The 26,400-nt window shown below is 37.8% G+C and overlaps 1 protein-coding gene across 1 annotated transcript in view; it reads right to left on the bottom strand.

The window, feature by feature from the left end:
• Positions 1-26,400, bottom strand: part of ANXA13 (annexin A13) — a 293,708-nt gene that overhangs the window by 75,522 nt on the left and 191,786 nt on the right. Inside the window, exons 7-9 of the mRNA XM_044066589.1 lie at positions 22,161-22,229; positions 9,783-9,884; positions 8,036-8,111 (exon numbers count right to left, since the gene is read on the bottom strand). Of these exons, the coding sequence (XP_043922524.1) occupies positions 8,036-8,111; positions 9,783-9,884; positions 22,161-22,229 (247 nt within the window). The remainder of the gene's footprint in view (positions 1-8,035; positions 8,112-9,782; positions 9,885-22,160; positions 22,230-26,400) is intronic.

The raw sequence follows: 26,400 nt of genomic DNA on the forward strand, positions 1-26,400 counted from the left end.
ATAGTCATCCCCTTTGGCAAAAACAAAGTGTCCACAAATTACCACATAGGTGGTAATCCATTAAGTACAGAAGAAGTAATTAGGGACCTGGGGACCCAAGTTGATAGCAATCTCTCATTTGACAACCACGTGGCCAAAGTGGTTAGAAAAACATTTTATATAGCCCACCTAATCATGAAGGGATTCATATCTAGATCAGGGGAGTTCATCTTGCCTCTTTATTCATCCCTCATCAGGCCCATAATTGAGTACAATGCCCCTTTTGGGATGTACCTTACCAGACACCTGCAGCAACTGGAAAGACCCCAAAAGTACCTCACCAAGAGGATCAAAGGGCTCAAATAGATGCCATATGCTGCCCGGTTAAAGAAACTCCAGCTCTACTCAGTGGCATACCGCCTGCTCAGAGGCGATCTGTGCCTGACATATAAAGCCATGTCCAACCCGGAATTAATGGACATGCTGCACCTCAGAAAATCCATATCCCATCAAGCTACGCGCTCGAGAGACTTGAACCTCAGCATTGAAATAAATAGGACATGCTGGAGGGACAGATTCATAACCCAGAGGCTCCCTTCACTCTGGAATAAAATTCCAGTCCAGGTAAGGCAGAGTCCCTCATTGACTCTCTTGAAGAGGAATCTTGATGAGTGGATGGGAGATCATAGGTTTACCGCGGGTATCACTTCTGTGTCACTGTTAGACAGAGGCACAGTATACTAACCTAGAAAAAGGGCATAGCAAAATTAATTTAAAATGGGTGGTGAAAGCCAAACACACTCTGGCTAGGCTTATAAATGCCCTAGGGCAGATAGCCTAGTATGAACCTATGAACCTATGAACCTATGTGGCCCATCTAATTACTAAAACATTCACATCTAGAAATTAAGAGGTTATAGTGCCCCTCTACTCATCACTCATTAGACCCATCATAGAGTACAATACCCCATTTGGGATGTACCTCACAAGACACTTCCAACAGCTGGAAAAACCACAAAAGTACCTCACCAAGAGGATTACTGGTCTCAAACATATGTCCTATGCAGCCCGACTGAAAAAACTCCGACTGTACTCAGCGGCATATCGCTTACTCAAAGGTGATCTCCGCCTGACTTACAAAGCCATGTCCAACTCAGAATTGATGGACATGCTCCACCTAAAGAAATCCAAGTCACTGTGAGCCACGTGCTCTAGTGAGCTAAACCTCACCACAACAATAAATAGAACATGCTGGAGGGATAGATTCCTGTCACAGAGACTCCCCATGCTTTGGAACAAAATTCCAGATTACATCAGGCAGAGCCCCTCACTAACACTCTTCAAGAGAAACCTTGACGAGTGGATGGGTAGCAGAAAATACACCCCTGGGATCACTTCATTGGCAATGCTTGACAGAGGATCAGTTAATTAATCAATGGGGAGGCGAAAGCCGACACACTCTGGCTAGGCTTATAAATGTCCTCGGGCAGATAGCCTAGTACCTACCTATGAACCTATGAACCTATGAGCCTATGAATGACAGCAAATGAATCAAGACAGCCCTGACCAGCAATGGTCATGCTGCTACAGGTTTTACCACCTGCAGGGTAATGCTGACATGTGAAATAAAAATAGTCATACAAAATTATATGAGAGCAAATGTACTTCACTTTGGAAACATGGTTATAAATAGTATCAAAGGGTGCAACAGAGTGAGAACTGTGGATGTGCTTGACAACTGCATTACGTAGGGTGTGGAATATACTGATACCATGCAGCTGAAGAAGAATCAAGCAAGTAAAGTGAGAGGTAAAACACATAATCACTGACGTAAGTCTAGACAATGATAAAACATGAGAACCAGGAAGGAAAAACAACAAAGGTCAATAAGCAGGGTAGGCTAGCACTACAGAAGGAGGTAGTTAAGGGGATGAGGCATGAGCTAAATACATTTTTTCAGATACATTGGAGAACACAGATATAATTAAAAAGTGACTCCTTTATTAGAAAAATGGATGGAAGGAAGCTCAAAATGCTGGATATTAGACAGAACTGGATAAATGCTTCAGTTTCCTGTTTCCACACAAGTCACAGGGCAAAGCACCAACATTACAAGATGATGCAGTTATGGATGGAAACAAACAAAACAATGGAAGATTGGCTATGGAAAAGAAAAATAAAATAATTTTTGAATTTGCGTGGATGTAAGATTTAATTTCAGTTGAGCTGCTTTCCAAGATATTTAAAAAAATTTTGCCATGGACTTCAGTGAACCACTAGCATAATGTTTTGGCCTTAGATCACTATTAGCAGCAGTATCACATGGCCTTAGATCACTAATAGGAGTGGTATCACATGGTCTTAGATCACTAATAGCAGTGGTATGACATGGCCTTAGATCACTAATAGCAGTGGTATGACATGGCCTTAGATCTGTAATAGCAGTAGTATGACATGGCCTTAGCTGAGTAATAGCAGTAGTATGACATGGCCTTAGATCACTAATAGCAGTGGTAGAACATGGTCTTAGATCAGTAATAGCAGTGGTATGACATGGCCTTAGATCAGTAATAGCAGTAGTATGACATGGCCTTAGATCACTAATAGCAGTGGTAGAACATGGCCTTAGATCAGTAATAGCAGTGGTATGACATGGCCTTAGATCAGTAATAGCAGTAGTATCTCATGGCCTTAGATCAGTAATAGCAGTGGTATCACATGACCTTAGATCACTAATAGCAGTGGTATCTCATGACCTTAGATCACTAATAGCAGTGGTATGACATGGCCTTAGATCACTAATAGCAGTGGTAGAACATGGCCTTAGATCAGTAATAGCAGTGGTATGACATGGCCTTAGATCAGTAATAGCAGTAGTATGACATGGCCTTAGACCACTAATAGCAGTAGTATCTCATGGCCTTAGATCAGTAATAGCAGTGGTATCACATGACCTTAGATCACTAATAGCAGTGGTATCTCATGACCTTAGATCACTAATAGCAGTGGTATGACATGGCCTTAGATCACTAATAGCAGTGGTAGAACATGGCCTTAGATCAGTAATAGCAGTGGTATGACATGGCCTTAGATCAGTAATAGCAGTAATATGACATGGCCTTAGATCACTAATAGCAGTGGTATCTCATGGCCTTAGATCAGTAATAGCAGTGGTATCACATGACCTTAGATCACTAATAGCAGTGGTATGACATGGCCTTAGATCACTAATAGCAGTGGTAGAACATGGCCTTAAATCAGTAATAGCAGTGGTATGACATGGCCTTAGATCAGTAATAGCAGTAGTATGACATGGCCTTAGATCACTAATAGCAGTGGTATCTCATGGCCTTAGATCAGTAATAGCAGTGGTATCACATGACCTTAGATCACTAATAGCAGTGGTATGACATGGCCTTAGATCACTAATAGCAGTGGTAGAACATGGCCTTAGATCAGTAATAGCAGTGGTATGACATGGCCTTAGATCAGTAATAGCAGTAGTATGACATGGTCTTAGATCACTGATAGTTGTGGTATCACATGACCTTAGATTACTAATAGCAGCAGTATCACAAAACTGCAGCTTGGCAGTGAAAGGTGGAACTAGAAAGAAGTCAAGTAATTACATGTCTGAATGATTATCCTGTGACTGATTCGAGACAGTATAACTTCATGTAGCACAGACTGTCAGTTTAATATGACTAAGTATTAGTTTTTGTCTAATAAAGTCGTAGTTTGTGGTATTGGTGGCTTCAAGTGCTTCACTTTTTATTTAATATGACTAAGTCCTATGACTGGGTTACCACTGAGATAGACAAGGTGAACTTTGCTTATGTCATGCGCTTCAACTTCAACAAAGCCTTTAGCACTGTATCTAATAGGTGGCTAGTTGGAAAATTATACGACATAGGTGTGAAGCCCAAATGAACAGTGCATTAGAGGTTGACTGATCAGAAGCAGAGGGTGGTTGTCAGGGAGAACATTAGGGAAAAAAAATCAGCAAGCAGTGACATACCAAAGGATTCATTGTTGGTTCAAGTCCTTTCTATGTTACTAATGTGAGACATCATTCTGGCTTTGGAAAGTAAAATTATTCTCAGAAATTAACATTGCATGTATTATTATGATCATTTATTTATTTGTATTTGTTAATCATAACAGATTACTAATCCATATGTATCTTTTTTTCACACTAGGCCAGGGACCATTGTCTAGTTAGGTGATTTCTCATAGTTACCTAGCAAGTATATTTACTAGGCGTGCCAAATGCAACCGACAGTTTAACAGAAGTATTGCGTGTTAGCATTAGGAGGGTTTACTATTAGAATGTCAAAGCGAACGCTATTGACTGTACTGTTGTCGAACACTGAAGTTCGAAAACGGTAATATCGAAGACCAAAAGCCAACCTAGGAATGGGTTTTAACATGGGTCGAGATAGGGGAGAGGTTTGTAGTTCGGCAATAACACTGAACACCTATCTCGACCTATGAACGGCAGTTTGATGTAAAATCCTGTTCGATTAATTTACTTTTTGATAATGTAATATAGACCCTGGTTCACAGCAGTGCTGACACCTAGAGGATTTGCAGGTGTATGGCATGCAATATTATGGGCTGGGGCTAAATTTTGCACTGCACTTAGTGGCGCTCTATATTTGGTAGAAAGTTGGCATGTGTAGTAGCCAGTATGCACCCTCTGCTAGCAGCCACTGTGGAAATCACAGCTACCTGAGTTAAGGGAGTTAAGAGATGGAATCGCCATACAGTCATGAACAGTTCATTCCAACCACTTGACCCTTGCATCCTAGGGAATGGATGGGCTGATAAGGCTCCTGCCCTAAGCAAGAAATGATCAGACTATAAGTCTATCACATTACTCAGGGAGCTAGCTAATGGAACTTGTTCTCAACCCTAACATAGGAATGACTGGGTAAAGTGGGTGGTGGAGAAGGCAGCCCAAAATAATGGTGGGAAGGAGGAAGAAAATATTATTTAAATTTATCATAGGTTCATAGGTTAGTACTAGGCTAACTGCCCTTGCGAGCCATTTTAAGCCTAGCCAATTATCCCTTGTGAGATTCAAACCCTGCACCTTGTGTTTGTAAGGCAAACACCTTAACCATTAGGCCACCCTCCCAACCCGAAAAAGCAGGAAGTCAGATTCTTGTTTTTTCACAGTCATTGTTGGCTGGAAGCCCAAAGTAAACTTACAGAGAAAGCGTATCGCTGTATTCAACCATGTATGAATGAATAGATATAGAATACAACAGAACTTGAACAATTCTTCCTTGTAGAGTCAGTTGTAATTTGATAAACTGGACAGAGTTATAGATTAAAGAAGCAGCCTAGCCTAACTAAAATCATGTTATAAAACAAGTCAGACCACTACTACAGGCTGACTGCATTCTAAAGAACAGACAAATCTGCATTTCCTTAAAAGATCTGCGGAAAAAAAAGGGCAACCTACCCTAGAATAATGCTCATGTGACTGATTAAACAAAAGATCAGCGTGAATAAATGTTTTCATAATAAGAGTGAATAGTCAAATATGCAAGTAGATCAAGCATGAAAAATAGGATGGTGCAAGATCTAAGACAGTTGAAAGTCTTTTGAGATCTTGTGTTTGGAACTAATATTCAATTGAAAAAAGATAAAATTGATACATTTCAGTGATGAAATTAAGACAAATCTCTTTTCAATAGCATAGCTGATTTCATTATGTCACAACCTTCCAAAGATATTACTGCAATATGTAGTGACAAATTCAGATAAGCGACAGCACCAGACTAAAATTGTACAACTTAGCTGACAATTCATTACATATAAAGGCTTACGGTTGACTGAATTTAGTTCAGAAATGTGTTACACAGTAGAAAGAAAGCAAGAAAGAAAGAAATTCAGTGATCCTCTTGCAATGCAATATGGCTTTTTTTTGTGAACTGGAATACTTTGATCAGTCATTATGAACTACAGGAAACAAACGGTATACTATAGTAGCACTGAAGCTATTGAAATTCAACATAGTAATTCATGTTTGTATGACTGCCAACAAAAAGTAGAACCTTAATGATTTAGCTGTTAGTTCAATAAACTAATACAACATGTACTGCCGAGCTATAAAAATAAGACTGGTATACCTCTTACAGTTGTGGAATTGCTTACGTGTTTTCTACTAGCATGTCCCTTAGAAATGAAATGATGTGCTCCTGTTCATATAAGCGGTATTAATCATGGTTTGTGTAAGTGCAGTGCTCACAGGCGGTGCAATGAAGTAGCAGTGTGTATGCCCCAAAAGTGATGAGATTATATGCGGACAGAACAATAACAGCTACTGACAAGAGCATTCTGTTAGATAACAGTCAGGTGCTGTGAACTCACAGGATATATCACCAGCAGAGAATCCAGCTTAGATACAGAACTATAAATAACTTCTGATATTAAGCAATGCTATTGAATGCAAGCTTTATTACAATACGTGTACTGGCATGCCTTGCTATAAAACTGAAACATCAATTGTTATGACTTCAAGAAGGTTGTAAATCAACAAATTCCATTTGAATTCAGTGCAGAAGATAAAGGTCATAACAGTACCAATATCTGCAACTGGTGGTCATACAGCTACTGTAGGGCTGAGCCTAACATGACCCTTCTGCCAGACATTGTTCCAAGTAAAGCATCACCTGTGATAAAGCAATGCATTGCTTGACTTTTGTAGTCAACACAGAATGAGATCTGAAGAAGCAGGTGGTACTGCATGGGTAAAGTTATTTGATGGAACTGTAAATGTATGCTGATGTGCCTTGGGTTATAAGTACAAAAGCATAAGTAGGATACAGAGGGGAAAATGTAGATGCTTGCAATTTTACATGTACAGTTAAAGCTATGAACTGTCACTGTGCTTTTCCTGCAGTCCTGCATTGTATTTTGTCATTTTGTACAAAGTGTGCAACTCAGAGCAAGTCATTTTAAATGTCAGTGCTTCTAACTCACACTTTAAAGAAAATTAATAAAACAATGTTTCTGAATCATTAGTCAGCAACATTTCTTTGAAGTTTTACAGAACTTGAGTTCTGTTTCTGGCCCCTCTCAAGTAATTAAATTTGACTGAATATGAACAAAATGCAATCCATATGGACAATTCCCCTGATATGAACCTGCAATTGGTCAAATGTAAGTGCGGGGCACAACTTCTTACAGCCCAGATAAGACTCCCTCCAGCCAGAGCAAAATGTTACTTGCACACATACAAGACATTGCAATGAATGTTTCTCTGTGATTATTAAATGGCTATGGCAGTTAGAGTACAGAAATAAAACTATGTTTGGAATAAGCCCTCAGTGAGCCCTCAGCTGCAGTTCATCTGGAGGTTGGTGCAGCTTGTACAATGATGTGTTACCAGTCAGGATAATGAATATATGACCCACCAAGTAGCAGTCATTAATCAACATGTACTTACTTTGTGATTGAAATGCATGCAACTTGCAAGAAAGGGGATAACAGTCTTCGTGATTCATATATTACTGAATGCTACAGCCCTCATCTTCATTTTACAGCTGGTCTTTAACTGGAGTTTAAGATGTCACCATGTGTCCAATATCAAACATGCACTCATATATAGAAATCCATCTGACAGCAGACTATGGACAGAGAGACTATATGAAGGACTAAATCTATCACCAGCTCAGAGGTGTAACAATGTATTAGTACTGGCAGGGATAAGAAGCAGTGTCAAAAGAGCATGCGCCTTACTGTGTGGCAGCTGTCGGCCTTAGAGATGAATAGAAATAAGTGCCAGCTGCTGAATATATCAGGGAAAATGATTTACTTGCAAGGTCTGGTACAATTTTTGAATGAAGTTGCATGTCATCTTGTATTATCCTTTTGCTGACTCTGCATTCTCAGGACTTTTGGTCTCAAGATGCAATTTGTTAGCCCACTTTGTCACGTGAAGTCAAAAACTCTAACTACCTACGACCACTGATCACTTCATTTTGTAACCTGCCATGAGTTTGTAGCATGCACCATGTTAATGAAAATACAAAAGAGGGATTACCTATTGTTAGATAAGCCTTCTTCAGGTCACCAGAAGTTTCACTTTTAATCACATCCTCTATGTCTTTTCCATGCAGCTAAAGAAAACAAGAAAGAAAAGTAGCAGTTAATGTGCTAGAAATGTCCCTAACAAAGGACTGGACATTATTGGTTGACTTTACTGAAGTAATTTAAAATGTACTCTCTGACACGGTTTTCACTGATTATACGTTTTGAGTATGACAGTGTTAAATGGTGATGTAGCAGCATGCAGTTATAACTATATACCTTCCCACCTCTCTAGATGAAGGAGTAAGAATGCTATTCATGAGCAATACATATCCAGGAGTGTCGTCATGCACACACACATACACACATAGACACACCTCAGGCCTTGTATTCTAATTTAATGATCACCACGGTTTCTGGTTTAATTTGTATTTGTACTGATAAAGATTATGCACACTGAAAGCATGTTCTTCCATACCTTGGATGAGTTTCAGAAAGGTTATCATATAGATCGACATTAGCTGGTGGTGAGTTACTCAAACTGCCTTTAATCTTATCATCTCCCAATTCAGAAAAATGGCTCCAAAATAGAGCTTTTATGAATAATTCATTGAGTGGGCTAATGTGCTATACTATTCTGCCACGTAGTTTGGTGCAAGCCTTCATCCTGCACCATTCATTACCTCTAGCAGTTTAGTGTTACTGTAATGTCCATTCAGGCAATGTGGGCACCTTAGTAGTTTGGCTGTAAGGCTTTTACTTATTTATTACGTATTTATTTATTTTTGAAAGGAAGAAGACTGAAGACTATAAGTTTCTATAGCTACTCAGAGCACCTACAGCTATGTGATCACACTATACTGCACGTAGCGACGTAGCGTCTGCTGAAAAGTAGAGCAGTGATTCAGGAATCTCAGCATGCATTGGTGAACCATGTGTGTGGTTCAGACCTTCAGAGTGACTGATGAAAATTGGAAATATGCACATTATATCTGCAAGAAAAGTTAAGTACAAGCATCTTTTTTGACCTACAAACTACTTGAAATCAGTTCTTGAACTCTTTATAAATTGCTATCAGGCATTATACCTTATGGTTATCTGCAACTACTCCTTTGGCTAGGGCAGAATTTTTTCTGAATTTCACCCTTTTAATTTTCCAGGGACATTTAGATATGCATTTCTTAGAGGTCATGAATAAAGAGCTGATATTGCAATTAGTAACAGGGAATACAGTTATTTCAGTAGGATGTCATCTGTAGTTGAAGCCAATTCAATAAATGGTGACATTCATACTGATACACATAGAACCGATAGTTATAAAAAAGGATTGCAGAATTTTACAGTGCAATATCTTGGTGCACTTTTTAGGGGCTGGTTGAGTACACAGTATGATTTTTATAGTCTCATTGAAGTTCAGATTTAATTTTCAGAGAGCTGCAGCCAACATCTACCTCTTAATGGAGCTGTTAGGAATAATGCAGCATTGAATGTGATCATATTGGGTAATGGTACAACTCTTAAATTATTGTTAAGATTTTTCTCCACTAGGGAGTTAAGTATGTTTCTTCTTCTGTATTGTTGTTTAAGAATGTGAAAGTTAACTGAAAAAAAAACAATTGTGCCAGTTTAATTAAAATGAAAATAAGAAGTTGTAAATAGAACTACAAATATAACCAAAGTCTGAAAAAAGACAACTTATGGTAAACAGTCCTTCACATACTAAAACATTTGTGTCAAATGTAATGCAAAATGTTACTTACAATTGCGTAGGCTGCAAATGTAGCTCTTAATTGCATGTAGTTTCTCTTAGCCAGAACACTATTGAAAGCCAATTCATCTGTACCCCAACGACCTTCACCTGCCTTAATATAAGAATAAAGGCTTTCATTAGAAAGAAATTATGTGATTTCAGAATACTCCATGAAGTTATGTAAATGAATAAAAGAGAGCACTTTGTTTCTGAGACAAGTCAAAAATATTGATTATTGGTATTTTACCACAGTACTATATATTGTAATAATTAAAAAAGAAATGCATTTCTGCCTGAGACATATTAATAACAAGCAACACACAAACTGGAAGCTCCAAATGGGTAGATTCTGGGCTTGAACCAGGTTAACTGATTGAAAGTGAACTATGTTTTAAATTAGGGATGTAGTTTTGCTCCAAATGTGGATGGAGACTGTAACCAAACATATAACCTTTGCAAAGCAACTAAGTTGGGAACTTTTCTTCCCACAAAACCCATCATGGAATAATGGATTAAGAAAAAAATAGCACTTTTATTCCCAACAGACAAAATGAAAATGAACACATCCGCGGTGATGCAGCAGTAGCGTTGTTGCCTCACAGCAAGAGGTTTTCCCATTCGATTCTCAGCTAGTGTGCAGGGAGTGCCTTCTGTGTGGAGTCTGCATGTCCTCCCCGCACGTCGAGTGGCATTCCGAAAGACATGCGTGAATGGGCGTGCCTTAGTCGAAGGTTGGGCATCAAGCTGGCAACACGACACCGTGAAAATCAATCATTAGCAGACAGGAGTTCCGCTGTGGCGACCCCTAACCGGGAAAAGCCAAAAGACAACGACAACAATCATGTGAAAATGAAAATATATGAGTTGTATGACAGTAAAATTAAACTGCCACTCTTCAATTTGACAACAGAGGAGAGGGAATAACTGGTTAATATGCAGAATAATAACAATATAATTGCTGAGAGTGTTGATCAAGGAAGCTCAGTTGTAATTATGGAAAAGTATTTTTCTGTTGTGAATGAGTTGCTAAATTATATTAATTCTTATAGGCTTCATTTCAGGATTTGTTGTAAATCAAACAATTATGCATGTTAAGAATATATTTTATGAAATGGAGGTTCAATGAAAATTAATAATGAAACTCTTGTAATATTTTTATATACCTTATCCGAAAACACCCAGTTATTATATTCCTGTGAAGATTCATAAATCTCTGGATAATCCCCTAATGGACATGATATTTATATTCATTATATATTGAATATAAATTGAAGGGATTATGCGATGTGTCCAGTTACATTCATGTTAGTGATGATTTTTAAGACAGTTAGCAAACTAGTGGACACAGACAAATCATTAAGAGTTTCTATTTCACAACTTTTGATATAGATTCATTGTTTACTGTGATGCTGAATGATTAAGGTATAGAAACACTTAGACAAATGTTATGGCAGTATAGCAAGTACTAGACAGTAAATGTAAATATCCTATTTGACTTGTCACTTGTGCTGGAAAATAACTTATTTCTGTTTCAGGGTAAATATTATAAACAAATTTCTTAGTTGGTGATGGGTATTCAAGTCACCAGCGCCTGTGCTAATACTGTTTTAGCTTATTGGGAGCAAGAATTTATTTTTAATGGTAAGAATATTTTAATGTTAATGGGGGGTTGCATAAACATCTGGAAATTTCACTTCTACTAAAGAGTTATTAAGATTCCATCCATGCATATAAAATGACAAGATAGAATTCTTGGATTTGACTACATATTTTCAAAATAATATCAATTAGTATTTTAAAGTCAATAATTATTTATCTCAAACACTTACGCATCCTAGCTATATATTTAAAATACACCATATAGTCAAGTGTAAAGAACACTCAAATACACAACAGATAACACACTTCTTGAGGAGCAATTAAATTCCTTATACATTGAACTTAATAACAGGGGTAATGAACAAGCAATAGTAGAAAGAACTAAGGGCAGGACATGAGATGAGGGGCAGCTAAAGTACAGCCTCTTTTCCAGAAGCTGTAGATGTCAACAGAAGACATGAAGAATGAAGGAAGGATGCTGTTAGATATTGTATGACGTATAATAGACACACTAGAATGATAAAATAGGTCATAAATAAGCACTGGGATTTTTTTAAGAATCATTTGAAGGACTACGTGGTATTGTAGGAGAAAGACAATATTTTCCTTTAAAGGAGAGAAGGATCTGAAAATAACTTTTGTGTTATAGAAAAAATAATGTCCTTAGAGAAATTGCTACAAGGTAGCATGAAACATTTCCATGTAGGTATTGCCTACAAATGGTATGTATCCAACACATATGTTTTTTATACTGCCAGTAAGAAAAAATATGCTTCATCACCAACTGCAACTTGAATTTTATTAGTGCTTATTCTCTAATCACTGAAACAATCAAAGTGAAGAATATAGTACACACATTTATAAAGAAAAACAATATATATTACAAGTCGATGCAATGTCATTTAGTGATGAGAACTCTGAGAACAAAATTAATAATACTGAATACTGTTGAATAAATAAAAATAAAACACACTGGCAGAGAATGTCCTGGATGAAAAATCAAAACAAAAGAAGTATCAAACTGCCCTAACCCCTAGCAGAATGCCCAAAATCCTCCAAATCTTGAAAATGATGACCATTCAATGTACAATGGAGCAAATCAATAGATCAGCATTAAGCTCTATTACATCAACTTTTCCATAAAGGCAAAATAAGACAACATGGTTAGAGCAAGCTTCCATCTACTTCTTAAGATGATTCAGCAGTTCCAACAAATAGTCTACAGTTCTAAATCTGAATTAATTCTAATTAGTCATGAAGAGTTTCACAAAATAATAATTATCCTTATTAACATCCTCGAGACAAATATGTAACAGTCCACAAAATCCATTCAGTGAAAGATAAAAAAAAAGCTACAGTGTCACGAGTTAGAGCAAACTGCAACAATCAAGAAACACCCAAAGCAAAGCTATGAGTTAGAATAAGCTGGACAGAGGAGCCACCAAGGATAAGGCACTGCAGTGCAGCAAACTGGAATAAACTGTAGTTTAAAAAAACACAGCAGTATGGTACTTGTAAATCAAACACTTCCATCCAAAAGTTCTCATAATACCAGGTACAAAAGTAACAAAAAAATTATATCAGTTTTTGATTGTAGGTGTCCACCATCTTTGGACAAGTAAATACTTTGAAGATATATACAAATTGTGAAACTCATCATTTAGTTTATATAGCACAATTTAGGAAATGCATAGGATTCTATGTGGGGAATGTAACAGGTGTTTGAATGAGCAAATATGTAAACCATTTGGAGATAGAAAAATTATAGCAAATTATCTTTATAATTATATGACTGAAACAGAGGAATGGACATGAATGTTCATTTAATGTTTTACAGTATGTGCACCAGGATAATGAAAATGGAGACTTCTTTACTAAAATACAGTTTCTTTATTTAACATTTGTTTACTGGGAAAGTCCGACTGGGACAGAGCCCAGTTTCAGTGGAGGCCCAGGGAGAAATGCTCCAGACGCATGTCTTTGGAATGTGGGAGGCACCCCAGCCAAGACGTGAGCTGGAAAACCACTTGCTGCGAGGTGACAATGCTAACTGCTGCACCACTGCGCTGCCCAGTTATATTAATATAAATGGTTCACTGATTTAAGGGCTAACATTTTTCCTGGATTAAATGTAAATGTCAGCCTTATTCCTGTCTTGAAATGTTGCAGCTTTAAGAACTAGTTACAAATGTGTCATGTAATTGTATTTTACCTTTTATAAGCACCTGCACATTTTTTGGTCTTCTAGATAATTAAAGAAATCACTTTATGTTTGAAATATTGTACATATTTTTACAATAAAATTTCCATTGGTTTCCTTGAGTCATTTGATTTGGCAATTAGTGTATTTTGGACAGCAATAAATGATAGCTGAAAATAATTTAACTGCTACTATTTTGGATTTTAGAATGCCAATTAAATCATTCCTCATTTGTGGTACAATTTATTTGCAGTTTACTTTGAAAAAAACATATTTACAATGCAAAATAATGCAAACAGAAGGTAGAATTCACTATGTTTTTTTTTCACAGAGCAGTAAGGCATAAGTCTAATATATCACACTGCACAAGCACCAGCAGGGAGTGAGCATCTTATTCATAAAACTCCTATTCTGTAGGCCCTAATATGATGTATTAAGGTTTAAATGACAATAAAAAGAAGTAAGGCATGACAGAATGCCCAGGTGTACCCCACTGTGCAATGCCAACCCTTACGGTCTAATTAAATGCCACCATACTACTGGGATATACAGCATTATCACATGGCCCCACTGCCTTTGACATCATCTGCACATATGACAGCACAGAGTCTGTCTTTCTACAACTGATATTCTAGAGGTGGAATGCATTTCTTTTACTTGCTATTCCTGTTAGTCTTGTTATCACCAGGCCTGCTCAAGACTAAACAGTTTGTTGTCACATTTGCTACTGTCTCATCCCAGCAGAGTTCATATAACTTTATAATGAGCTAAATGAGAAGTCTGGCCATGAATTGTTTTAGTATTCTTATGGTGTGGCATACCAGAATGACTTAATTTAGCACCAAAAGTGCAACTAACAGAAATGGAAGCAAGGCTGGGGAAGCCCTAGGAAACAAGAACTATGATTTTGTTTGGAAGGTGCTACCATTAGTCCATAAATATCCTATTCTGCTCACAGAAATGCTCAATGGATAAAAGGCAGGCAATGCACAGTGTAGGTGTGGCATTACCTGACATGCTTTGCACCCCATCTTAATTTTACTGTGTCCCTAATGAATCATTCATGTAGTAGATGTTCACCTTCTATGACCACTACATTTACATGATTTTCAGATCTCCAAAGTAATTTGTTAACACCATCACTGTACTATATTGCTAATATCTGCTAATTGGTTATATAATCTCACCATTATTATAATACCAGTGCCACTTTACTGCTACTACCCAACCTTATCCTTGCCTCTAGAGCTTCTACCTGACCTTATCCTTACCTCTAGAGCTGCTACCTGACCTTATCCTTACCTATAGAGTTACTACCAGACCTTATCCTTGCCTCTAGAGCTACTACCCAACCTTATCATCTTTGCCTCTAGAGCTTCCACCTGCCTCTCTTGCTTCTACCTGACAGTAGCCTTGCCTCTAGAGCTACTACCTGACCTTGTCATTGCCTCTAAAGCTACTATCTGACCTTATTCTTTCCTCTAGAGCTACTACCTGACCTTATCCTTGCCTCTAGAGCTTCTATCTGACCTTATCCTTACCTCTAGATCTACTACCAGACCTTATCCTTGCCTCTAGAGCTACTACCCAACCATATCTTCGCCTCTAGCACTTCTACCTGCCTCTATTGTTTCTACTCGACATTAGCCTTGCCTCTAGAACTACTACCTGACCTTATCCTTGCCTCTAGAGCTACTACCTGACCTTATATTTGCCTCTAGAGCTTCTATCTGCCTCTATTGCTTCTACCCGACATTAGCCTTGCCTCTAGAACTACTACCTGACCTTATCCTTGCTTCTAGAGTTACTACCTGCACCTGACAATACTTCTATCTTTCATTCTCTATTATTAAATCTAACCTCACTACATACATTCTATAGCTCTTTAAAAATCTCTGACACAGAAAACTCAAACTTTTCATTGTACTCTATATGGCTACATTCCAAATACAGGCCATTTGAGGGGTAGCAAGTACTTTTAATGTAAACCACAGTGGATTTCAATTTGTGCAGTTTTGCACACCACAGTGATATTGTCTATTTGAGGAGATCACTGCTTTATTGGCAAATTTATATTTGCAGTGTATTTCTGATTCGCACATGACTTTATTGTTCCTGTCCATTGGTGCTTCATATATTATATATGCGTTAAACAATAAATATGCCTTGAATGTATGTGTTGTTCAATATACCAATGCTAATTAGACCACACCCGTATTAATTCTGATACTTTTCTAAAAGTACTGTTTTGTTTCTTGTTCTTCTTACAACTTATTGCATTATTGTGTCGTTGGCTGACATAATCTTTTACCCTGTATGACTTACGTATTTATTTTTTCCTGATGGTTTCTGTGTTATTTTTGTCTGAGTTACATATTACCTAGATAATTTTTGTAGTTCTAAAATGCGTGATACAGCAATTTTCATCTGTTTTATTTTATAATTATATGTATAATGATTTTTTTTTACCATATTCCTCACATTGCTTGTATCTTTTGAGATTTTCACCACATGCCTCCCTTGCACAAGGGATCTTCTGAGTAGGAATTTCTTGGTCAAAAAACAATAATAAAACTGATGGCCATATTACATTTTCCTTATTCAGAAGGTGGGCGGGAAGAACATAGACATGGGAATTTCTTGGTTAGTAAACAATAATAAGACAGGCAAGAATTATGAACAGACTACATTTTCATTATTTAACAGGTGGGTGGGAAGGGCATAGACATGAGTAGTCTATGATTTCATTATTTATACATATACTAAGTCTGAGATGGCATTTCTCAGAATATTCCCTTTTCTCTGAGGTATGGTGATCTTGGAGTTTGTATATATAAGTCCAAGGGGTGTGGGGGCTGCTCCCCACATGGGGGGTGCACACGAGGCTTGCTCCCCTGCAAAAATAAGTTTAAAGGAGAACAGTGATTTTTGAGATTTGCTCTTCTCCTATGTTTTCTGTCTTATTGTTTTGACTTATCAGCACTCGGCATTTTGAGTGCTGATATTTCAGTTGGGAGCCCAAATCGATATTCACTGTGGCAGTAATATTCATTATCCATGGGATTTAGCTGCAGGCATACATCTGCCCTTCCAGCCTGACTTTAGCAGCTTTCTTACATCCCCAGACTGGGTGTAAACTCATCTGCCACCCAAGATGACAGCATAACACCACACTAAAAAGGGACAGCAGACCGCACCATCTTCAGTTCTTTTCTGGAAGGTATATAATCAACAAGTGCTCTCATGATGGGCATGATAGATGCCTCCATAGTCCTCAGCCTAACTACACTTTATGGCACCTAATACATTTATCTCCTTAATAATAGTAAGGCAAGAGGACAGGAATCTGAAAGTATCTAAAAAAATGCTTGGTGGATAGAGCTTAGCTACAGAGTCCTAAGCACAGGAGAAACAAAGCAAAATGAAAAGAGCCAGAGTCACTTACTCTCCTTTCCTCCAAAGAAGTACATACAACAGGGTCCCTAAGGTCCTCTTCCATCTTTGACCATCATGCTGAAAAATCATAGCCCTTTGTGAGGAAAGATGAGAGGAGATTATGCTGCAGAAAAGATCATTCTACCCAAACAGCTTTTTATTGTACTCTGAGTATTTAGTTTCTAGGTTGTTTCTACTCTCTGTGGTAGTGCAGCATCTCTCCCATGGGCCCACAGCGCCATCTCAAAATAAATTTTATGGTCTAGTGTTGCACCCTGCCAGAGAGGGTTACTATGAATCCACTAACTAGGAAGGTGGCAAGAAAGGGAGGAAGAGGATTGGAGATGGTCACCATAGCTGCACACAGTAGGGTAGTGACACACACAGTGTGGCTGTACTCCACTTACATGCTGGTGATTCTTCTCAAAAAGCAATGTGGCACTGACACTTGCCACAAAAGACCCACAAGTCTAACTTGTCAGCTATCCCGAGCCCCATTCTTCACTAGAACTAAATTGAATGATGTGCCATTATGCCAACACGAGCCCCCCCCCCCCCTGAGAGAATCATTTATTTATTTTATTTATTTATTTATTATGTATTTATTGACATTTTTGACCGGGAAAGTCCACCAGTTCAGAAACCTATTTTCAGTGAAGGCCCGGAGAGAAAAGCTCCAGTTACAGAGCAAATTTCTTACTACAAGATGGTATTTACAATAATAAAACAGTGTACAAAAAAAAATTATACAATTTTCTAGTGACTAGTAATACACAGATTATAACATTTTATACAATCTAGCTGGGTCTTGGTAGTACACATAAAGTATTTTTAATGGCATTCATTATATGGAGGGAAAGACAGTAGATACATTCTTGATAAACAGTTCATTTAAGCACTTCAATACATGGGAAGTTTAGGGTTTAGCCTAATAATGATTATAAAGACAAGACAGTGACTGACTCACATTAACTGATGTAGAAAGTCAACAAATTATTACTTGAAGTTGAAATGAGTCATCTTAGAATTTGTTTATGGTGGTCTATAGTTCTGGGCACAAGGACAGATATTTACCTCTAGAGCTACTACCTGACCTTGTCATTGCCTCTAAAGCTACTATCTGACCTTATTCTTTCCTCTAGAGCTACTACCTGACCTTATCCTTGCCTCTAGAGCTTCTATCTGACCTTATCCTTACCTCTAGATCTACTACCAGACCTTATCCTTGCCTCTAGAGCTACTACCCAACCATATCTTCGCCTCTAGCACTTCTACCTGCCTCTATTGTTTCTACTGACATTAGCCTTGCCTCTAGAACTACTACCTGACCTTATCCTTGCCTCTAGAGCTACTACCTGACCTTATATTTGCCTCTAGAGCTTCTATCTGCCTCTATTGCTTCTACCCGACATTAGCCTTGCCTCTAGAACTACTACCTGACCTTATCCTTGCTTCTAGAGTTACTACCTGCACCTGACAATACTTCTATCTTTCATTCTCTATTATTAAATCTAACCTCACTACATACATTCTATAGCTCTTTAAAAATCTCTGACACAGAAAACTCAAACTTTTCATTGTACTCTATATGGCTACATTCCAAATACAGGCCATTTGAGGGTAGCAAGTACTTTTAATGTAAACCACAGTGGATTTCAATTTGTGCAGTTTTGCACACCACAGTGATATTGTCTATTTGAGGAGATCACTGCTTTATTGGCAAATTTATATTTGCAGTGTATTTCTGATTCGCACATGACTTTATTGTTCCTGTCCATTGGTGCTTCATATATTATATATGCGTTAAACAATAAATATGCCTTGAATGTATGTGTTGTTCAATATACCAATGCTAATTAGACCACACCAGATTAATTCTGATACTTTTCTAAAAGTACTGTTTTGTTTCTTGTTCTTCTTACAACTTATTGCATTATTGTGTCGTTGGCTGACATAATCTTTTACCCTGTATGACTTACGTATTTATTTTTCCTGATGGTTTCTGTGTTATTTTTGTCTGAGTTACATATTACCTAGATAATTTTTGTAGTTCTAAAATGCGTGATACAGCAATTTTCATCTGTTTTATTTTATAATTATATGTATAATGATTTTTTTTTACCATATTCCTCACATTGCTTGTATCTTTTGAGATTTTCACCACATGCCTCCCTTGCACAAGGGATCTTCTGAGTAGGAATTTCTTGGTCAAAAAACAATAATAAAACTGATGGCCATATTACATTTTCCTTATTGAGAAGGTGGGGGAAGAACATAGACATGGGAATTTCTTGGTTAGTAAACAATAATAAGACAGGCAAGAATTATGAACAGACTACATTTTCATTATTTAACAGGTGGGTGGGAAGGGCATAGACATGAGTAGTCTATGATTTCATTATTTATACATATACTAAGTCTGAGATGGCATTTCTCAGAATATTCCCTTTTCTCTGAGGTATGGTGATCTTGGAGTTTGTATATATAAGTCCAAGGGGTGTGGGGGCTGCTCCCCACATGGGGTGCACACGAGGCTTGCTCCTGCAAAAATAAGTTTAAAGGAGAACAGTGATTTTTGAGATTTGCTCTTCTCCTATGTTTTCTGTCTTATTGTTTTGACTTATCAGCACTCGGCATTTTGAGTGCTGATATTTCAGTTGGGAGCCCAAATCGATATTCACTGTGGCAGTAATATTCATTATCCATGGGATTTAGCTGCAGGCATACATCTGCCCTTCCAGCCTGACTTTAGCAGCTTTCTTACATCCCCAGACTGGGTGTAAACTCATCTGCCACCCAAGATGACAGCATAACACCACACTAAAAAGGGACAGCAGACCGCACCATCTTCAGTTCTTTTCTGGAAGGTATATAATCAACAAGTGCTCTCATGATGGGCATGATAGATGCCTCCATAGTCCTCAGCCTAACTACACTTTATGGCACCTAATACATTTATCTCCTTAATAATAGTAAGGCAAGAGGACAGGAATCTGAAAGTATCTAAAAAAATGCTTGGTGGATAGAGCTTAGCTACAGAGTCCTAAGCACAGGAGAAACAAAGCAAAATGAAAAGAGCCAGAGTCACTTACTCTCCTTTCCTCCAAAGAAGTACATACAACAGGGTCCCTAAGGTCCTCTTCCATCTTTGACCATCATGCTGAAAAATCATAGCCCTTTGTGAGGAAAGATGAGAGGAGATTATGCTGCAGAAAAGATCATTCTACCCAAACAGCTTTTTATTGTACTCTGAGTATTTAGTTTCTAGGTTGTTTCTACTCTCTGTGGTAGTGCAGCATCTCTCCCATGGGCCCACAGCGCCATCTCAAAATAAATTTTATGGTCTAGTGTTGCACCCTGCCAGAGAGGGTTACTATGAATCCACTAACTAGGAAGGTGGCAAGAAAGGGAGGAAGAGGATTGGAGATGGTCACCATAGCTGCACACAGTAGGGTAGTGACACACACAGTGTGGCTGTACTCCACTTACATGCTGGTGATTCTTCTCAAAAAGCAATGTGGCACTGACACTTGCCACAAAAGACCCACAAGTCTAACTTGTCAGCTATCCCGAGCCCCATTCTTCACTAGAACTAAATTGAATGATGTGCCATTATGCCAACACGAGCCCCCCCCCCCCCTGAGAGAATCATTTATTTATTTTATTTATTTATTTATTATGTATTTATTGACATTTTTGACCGGGAAAGTCCACCAGTTCAGAAACCTATTTTCAGTGAAGGCCCGGAGAGAAAAGCTCCAGTTACAGAGCAAATTTCTTACTACAAGATGGTATTTACAATAATAAAACAGTGTACAAAAAAAAATTATACAATTTTCTAGTGACTAGTAATACACAGATTATAACATTTTATACAATCTAGCTGGGTCTTGGTAGTACACATAAAGTATTTTTAATGGCATTCATTATATGGAGGGAAAGACAGTAGATACATTCTTGATAAACAGTTCATTTAAGCACTTCAATACATGGGAAGTTTAGGGTTTAGCCTAATAATGATTATAAAGACAAGACAGTGACTGACTCACATTAACTGATGTAGAAAGTCAACAAATTATTACTTGAAGTTGAAATGAGTCATCTTAGAATTTGTTTATGGTGGTCTATAGTTCTGGGCACAAGGACAGATATGATTGTTAATAAGTGGCTTTTTAGGGCACATTTGAATGTTTTTATTGAATCAAGTTGTGTAATAGAGGGGGGTAGGGCATTCCATAACTTTGTTATGAAGTGGGAGTACAAGCTTTCTCCAGCTCCTTTACTGGCTTTGGATATGCTTAGAAGCTGCATATTAATAGACCAAAAATTCTGGGTGAGGGATGTAGGATTGTAGGATGAAATGAAGTGAAGGACAGTCTGGGTTGTATATTAGTTTATGAGCAAGAGTTAGTTGGGTGTAGTGAAGGTAGTGGGGGAATTCAAACCATTTCAATTCCTTTATGGCCTGCAAGTGGTGTGTATGGTTTGGTAGGCCAGAGGCAAATTTTGCAATTTTATAATAACACAATTATAGTTTGTTGCTTAGGGATGTGTAAAGATTGGTAAAGATGAGGAAGCCATAGAGGAGGGAAGGGAGTAGGAGGGGGTATTTGCCAGTTTTATTTTTGTGTGTTTATCCAAGTAGAGTTTATGTCTGTAGAGTTTGACTAGTTTAAAATGTGTTTTTTTTTTATTGTATTAAGAATATGTTGCTTGAACGATAGCTTGTCATCTATAGCAATGCCTAGTAATTTTGCTGTCTTCACTACTTTATTTCAGTCTTGTTTTGGGAGTAAATTTTCAAGTCCTGTGGAGGTGGTTTAGATGTAAATAGTAGTAGCTTAGATTTTTTGGGATTTAGTACTAGTTGTGCTTCGTTTAGCATAGTTTCTATGACTGAGAAGGCATTTTGTGTTATTTTTAGGAGATCTGGAAATTTGCTAGAGGATGATATGTTAGTAGAATCATCGGCCCATTGCGTGAGTGATCACTGACATATCAAAATGACACACTGTTCTTGCAAAGATGTAATTTACTGTATTTACCCTTAGTGTATGTACACCAGTATAAAACAACTTTAGAAAGTTTGTCTGAAAGCTGCAACATCTCATATTAATGTCATTGTGAAAAAATACTTGGAAGTGTTTTGATTACCTCATATAACTCCTTGGCATCAGCCTCTGCCAGTTCCTTGTTGATTTCAAGTCCAGGATCTCGATTTGCCTGCAGAAGAACAGTTATTTTATTAACTTACATTAACATTTATTGTGAGTTATTTTGATGCTAAATGTTAAAAAGGGGAACTAAGGTTCACAAATGAATTTCGATAACAGTATGATATCCGGTATGAGGAGGAATCGGAGTTGACACCACCCATAAAGTATTGCAGTGCTAAATGTTGCTTTTTAGAACTTTTTAAAATATTGCTTATTACTAGTCAGTTGGTATAAAGTAAAATGTAAAATGTCACAGCTGCACTCAGGTCCCCCTCCATCATTAGGCATGGCATTTCAGATATTTCAAAATAACACTTGTTTTAACAGAACAGCACATTGGTTGCTAAAATATGTGCTCTATCTAAAAAATGCAAAGTAAAATGTCACAGTACTATCTGATAAATACAACAGTGTGAAATGTTATTTTCTGAAAGTGGTGCAAAACATTAATACACACTGAGAAAGAGACACATGCATAAATGCATCATCATACAGATTGGCAGTCAGATATAGTGATTCAATTACTTTTTTATAGCAATTTCTAAAATCACAATGTGCGTCATATTCTGTTATAAAATTAACAAGGAAATAGGCTATGTTTTCTAAAAAAAAAAAAAAAAAAACACCAAAAAACAACAAATTCTTTAAAATAAAAATGTGCAATACAAAATTCAACAAAAGATAAACACAGAAATAATCTTCTAATGCAACAATGCCATATATGGTAGGTATTATAGGGAAATAAAGAACATTCCAGGGGTGGAAAGGCCCTAAGGCAGGCCTCACAACAGCCCTGGACAGTGTTTACTTCTTATAATGTCCACACTGTTATGCTTTATTGCTTATGTAATCCTTTTGATATCTGCACTGTGGCAGCAACACAAACTTGTATCCACTAGTATCAAAATTATCAGTGAGCACTATACTTTTTAAGTTGACCATTCTAGTTTTACAGATGATAAGAATTCATTCTTGCAAGACTGTCCAGTTCTGCATTAAACCAAAAAGAAAATGTAAAAGGTGAGCTCTATATCTATACTTGTGCAACTCACTGTCACAACCTCTCCATAGTATCATATAATCAAAGAATGCACACTGCAACTGGGCCATGTGACCATTTACACTTTGACCCCACCTCATTTTCCAAAGAGCAATAGGCCAGTCATACCAGGGGTGAATCTATGAATGCACATCCAGTTGTCTAATTCCTTTTTAAAGGAAGATAGTGTGTCACATTGCTTGATCTAGAGAGGAAGTTTGTTCCAGAGAAGGGGTTGTCACTGCATGATGAAGTTGTCTGTCCTAAATGATTTGTTTATTTGCTGAAGCAGGTTCAGATCTCAGGTTCAAGAGTTCACAGGACTGTTTGATCTGTGGAGGAATAAGGGGTTGTGGACTGCGGGATCCATAATGACTTTGAAAGGAAGGTATAGATCACTCCTAAGGAGGCTGTAGGACACTGAATACCTTCAACCTGTCTTGATAGCTCATGTCCTTTAGTTCAATGATCGTTTTTGTCAGGAATATTTGGGGTCTATAACTGACTCTCTAACCAAAACAAAAATGTAAAAAAGCAAACACTTTGCTCTACAGGAGAGAAACAGAAGCCATGCCAAATAGCATAGAAGCCCTGCATCTGCAAAAAATGCATTCAAATTCTCACAGTCAGTAGGTAAGTTACTAATAAAAAGAGGATAGCCTTAAAAATAGAGCCTTAATTAACTCCTGGTAACTTGGATAAAAGTTATAAGAAATTCCAAACTCCCATCTTTTTGAGTAATAATTAACCAACAAATGGAATCCTTATATTATCATTTATTCATCAACTAAGTGTTTGCCCTATGGACCTTTTAATGCTACAACCTGGGCCACAAAGGCAAAGGGAAATACAAAAGGCCAGATCTGCTGCTTACCAAGGAGATACACATGTTTTGGATAAGGTATGGTCAGAGCATATGGCAGCAAGCACAAGAAAGAGCCTTGTGGGTTGGTGGCATCTAGCCTTTATGTTATGCACATCTTGGTTCAAGTGGTTTTGATGAATGTGTGTTTGCAGTTAGAGTCTAAATCATTTCTTGTCTTAAGTGTGAGTCGCTCTGTACCTCCTCATTATCTTTTGACTTCCCGAGTAAATGTCAGACCATGAGGACGTCTTTAATTGGGATGTGTTACTGATCAGGGTTGTGTCTGATTCCATACCAGCTGTCTATTATTTTCAAATAATCCTTGTTGACTTTTTTGTGATTTATCACACATCTTGGCTGCCTGTGGTCTGATGCTATATATGTATAGTGTCCGATACCTCAGTTTCTGTTAGGATTGTCTGGGGCTGAGTTCCTGCCTGTGGTTTCTTCTTTAAGATGACATTTGGAATCTCTGTGACACTGACCTAAGTTCATGCCTTTTGTAGCTTCCCACTCCATTTCTCATGAAGTGGCTGGGTTTTCAAAGTTATTATTGTGCCTTTGCTTTCTGATTAAACATTCAGCTGCTTCTGTAATGGAATGAAGTGTGAGCTTTCTTCTCTGGCACAGTACCTGGGCAACGGATCAGTACACCAGCCATACCTGGTATTCCAGGTTAATCAACTGAAATTAGTAGGATGCCATTTCCTATCTTAAATGTACTCCCAGAGGCATTTGTTGTTGGCAATGATCCACTTCATGGCTTGTTAGGAGTGAATCATCATTATTACCTGTATGGGCCATCAGAGATCACAAGTAAGATGCCCAACCCGGAGAAACCTGTCTACAATCAGTTTAGAGATTAAAGGGAATGTTCCTGGCATCCACAAGTATCCTTGTCTGTGTCTGCAATACATTTAGGCATATCTAGTATACACACGCTGACTCTTTGACCTATTCTCCAGATCTGATCTCTTCTGCTGCTGTTGCATGCACAGCCATTTCAGACATTTTATCCTTTACTTTTGTCCTTGTGTTCTTGACTACAGTTAATTTGCAGATGTACAATAATTTATTAGTATTTTATGTTCACTGTTTACACTGGGAATTGATTTTTATTGATTACTTGCATTTATGTGGTAGCCACCTACCCCATGAGCCAATAGAGATAATCACTAAAATAAAATCAAATGTTTCCTTTTCCATTTGTTGCCTCTTTAAATTCCAAGATTAAGACTTATTCCTAGTTACCTCCCATACAGAAATGGTGATAGATGCAATATATCCAAGACTCACTTATTTACAAAAGAGAAGCAGGTACCTATGGATTAGGGTCTATATTATGATATCGCACTCTCAGAAGAGCAAACAACACCTAATCAACCCCATGTAAGAGAAAGCTTACAATGTGGAAACCTCAGAACAGTGATTTGTTTCCCTTGGAAAAAAATCGCTATTCCAAAAAAAAAAAAATGTAAAACAGTACATAATGTGGGGGGCTTCACCCCCCCCCACACACACACACCCTACTTAAATATACCAACTCCGATATCTCACTACAGTGCCGAAAAGGCAAAGTAGTGAAAGCGGCCAAACAAATTCTTTCCCAGGGAAAGAATTTGCTGAAAAGATGCTTCACTATTTTGCCTTTTCACTCTTTTCAGTTTGACAAAGACACATTTGGCAACCTGCATCTGCGGCAGCATAATAGGAAGCCTATGGATTACACCTCCATCACACATTTTGGCTGGTCATGCTTCCTTGCCATCGCTTGTGTTTTGCATCATAACATTCTTTAACAGAAGAATTGTCCGACCAGCCCTAACCTGTGCTGCTGCTGTTTGATCACTGTTAAACAACAGTCACTGACCTAGCATGGTAAAAGTACTGTCATACAGTGTAAAACTTGTATCGCTATGACTTGTGCCTGTATGTGTGTGTGTATGCGGGGGTTGCCGTGTATGTGTATTTAAGAGAAACATGATGGCCACAATTTCTTTCTCTTTCCATCACAAACATCAACCTTGTATATGATAGATGGCTATCTTTGGTTGCTTGACAGAATCAGCATGTGTGTGTAGTGTGTAGTATTACCATTTAATAGTGCATTGCTCTGGATGACTTCTTGGATGTGGATTTTTTTATAGAGTCCACATTGTCTCCTTTTTTTCTGTGTGGCTTATCCATGTGCTTTGGTTTACTCCAGGACCACAAGGACGTAACATGGGTGACCTGGCATTTCTCCAATTTAACTGAAGGTGAGTGTGCAATGTG

This window comes from Protopterus annectens, chromosome 3.part1, assembly GCF_019279795.1.
Source record: "Protopterus annectens isolate FY-2018-M chromosome 3.part1, PAN1.0, whole genome shotgun sequence".
Lineage (NCBI taxonomy): Eukaryota > Metazoa > Chordata > Ceratodontiformes > Protopteridae > Protopterus > Protopterus annectens.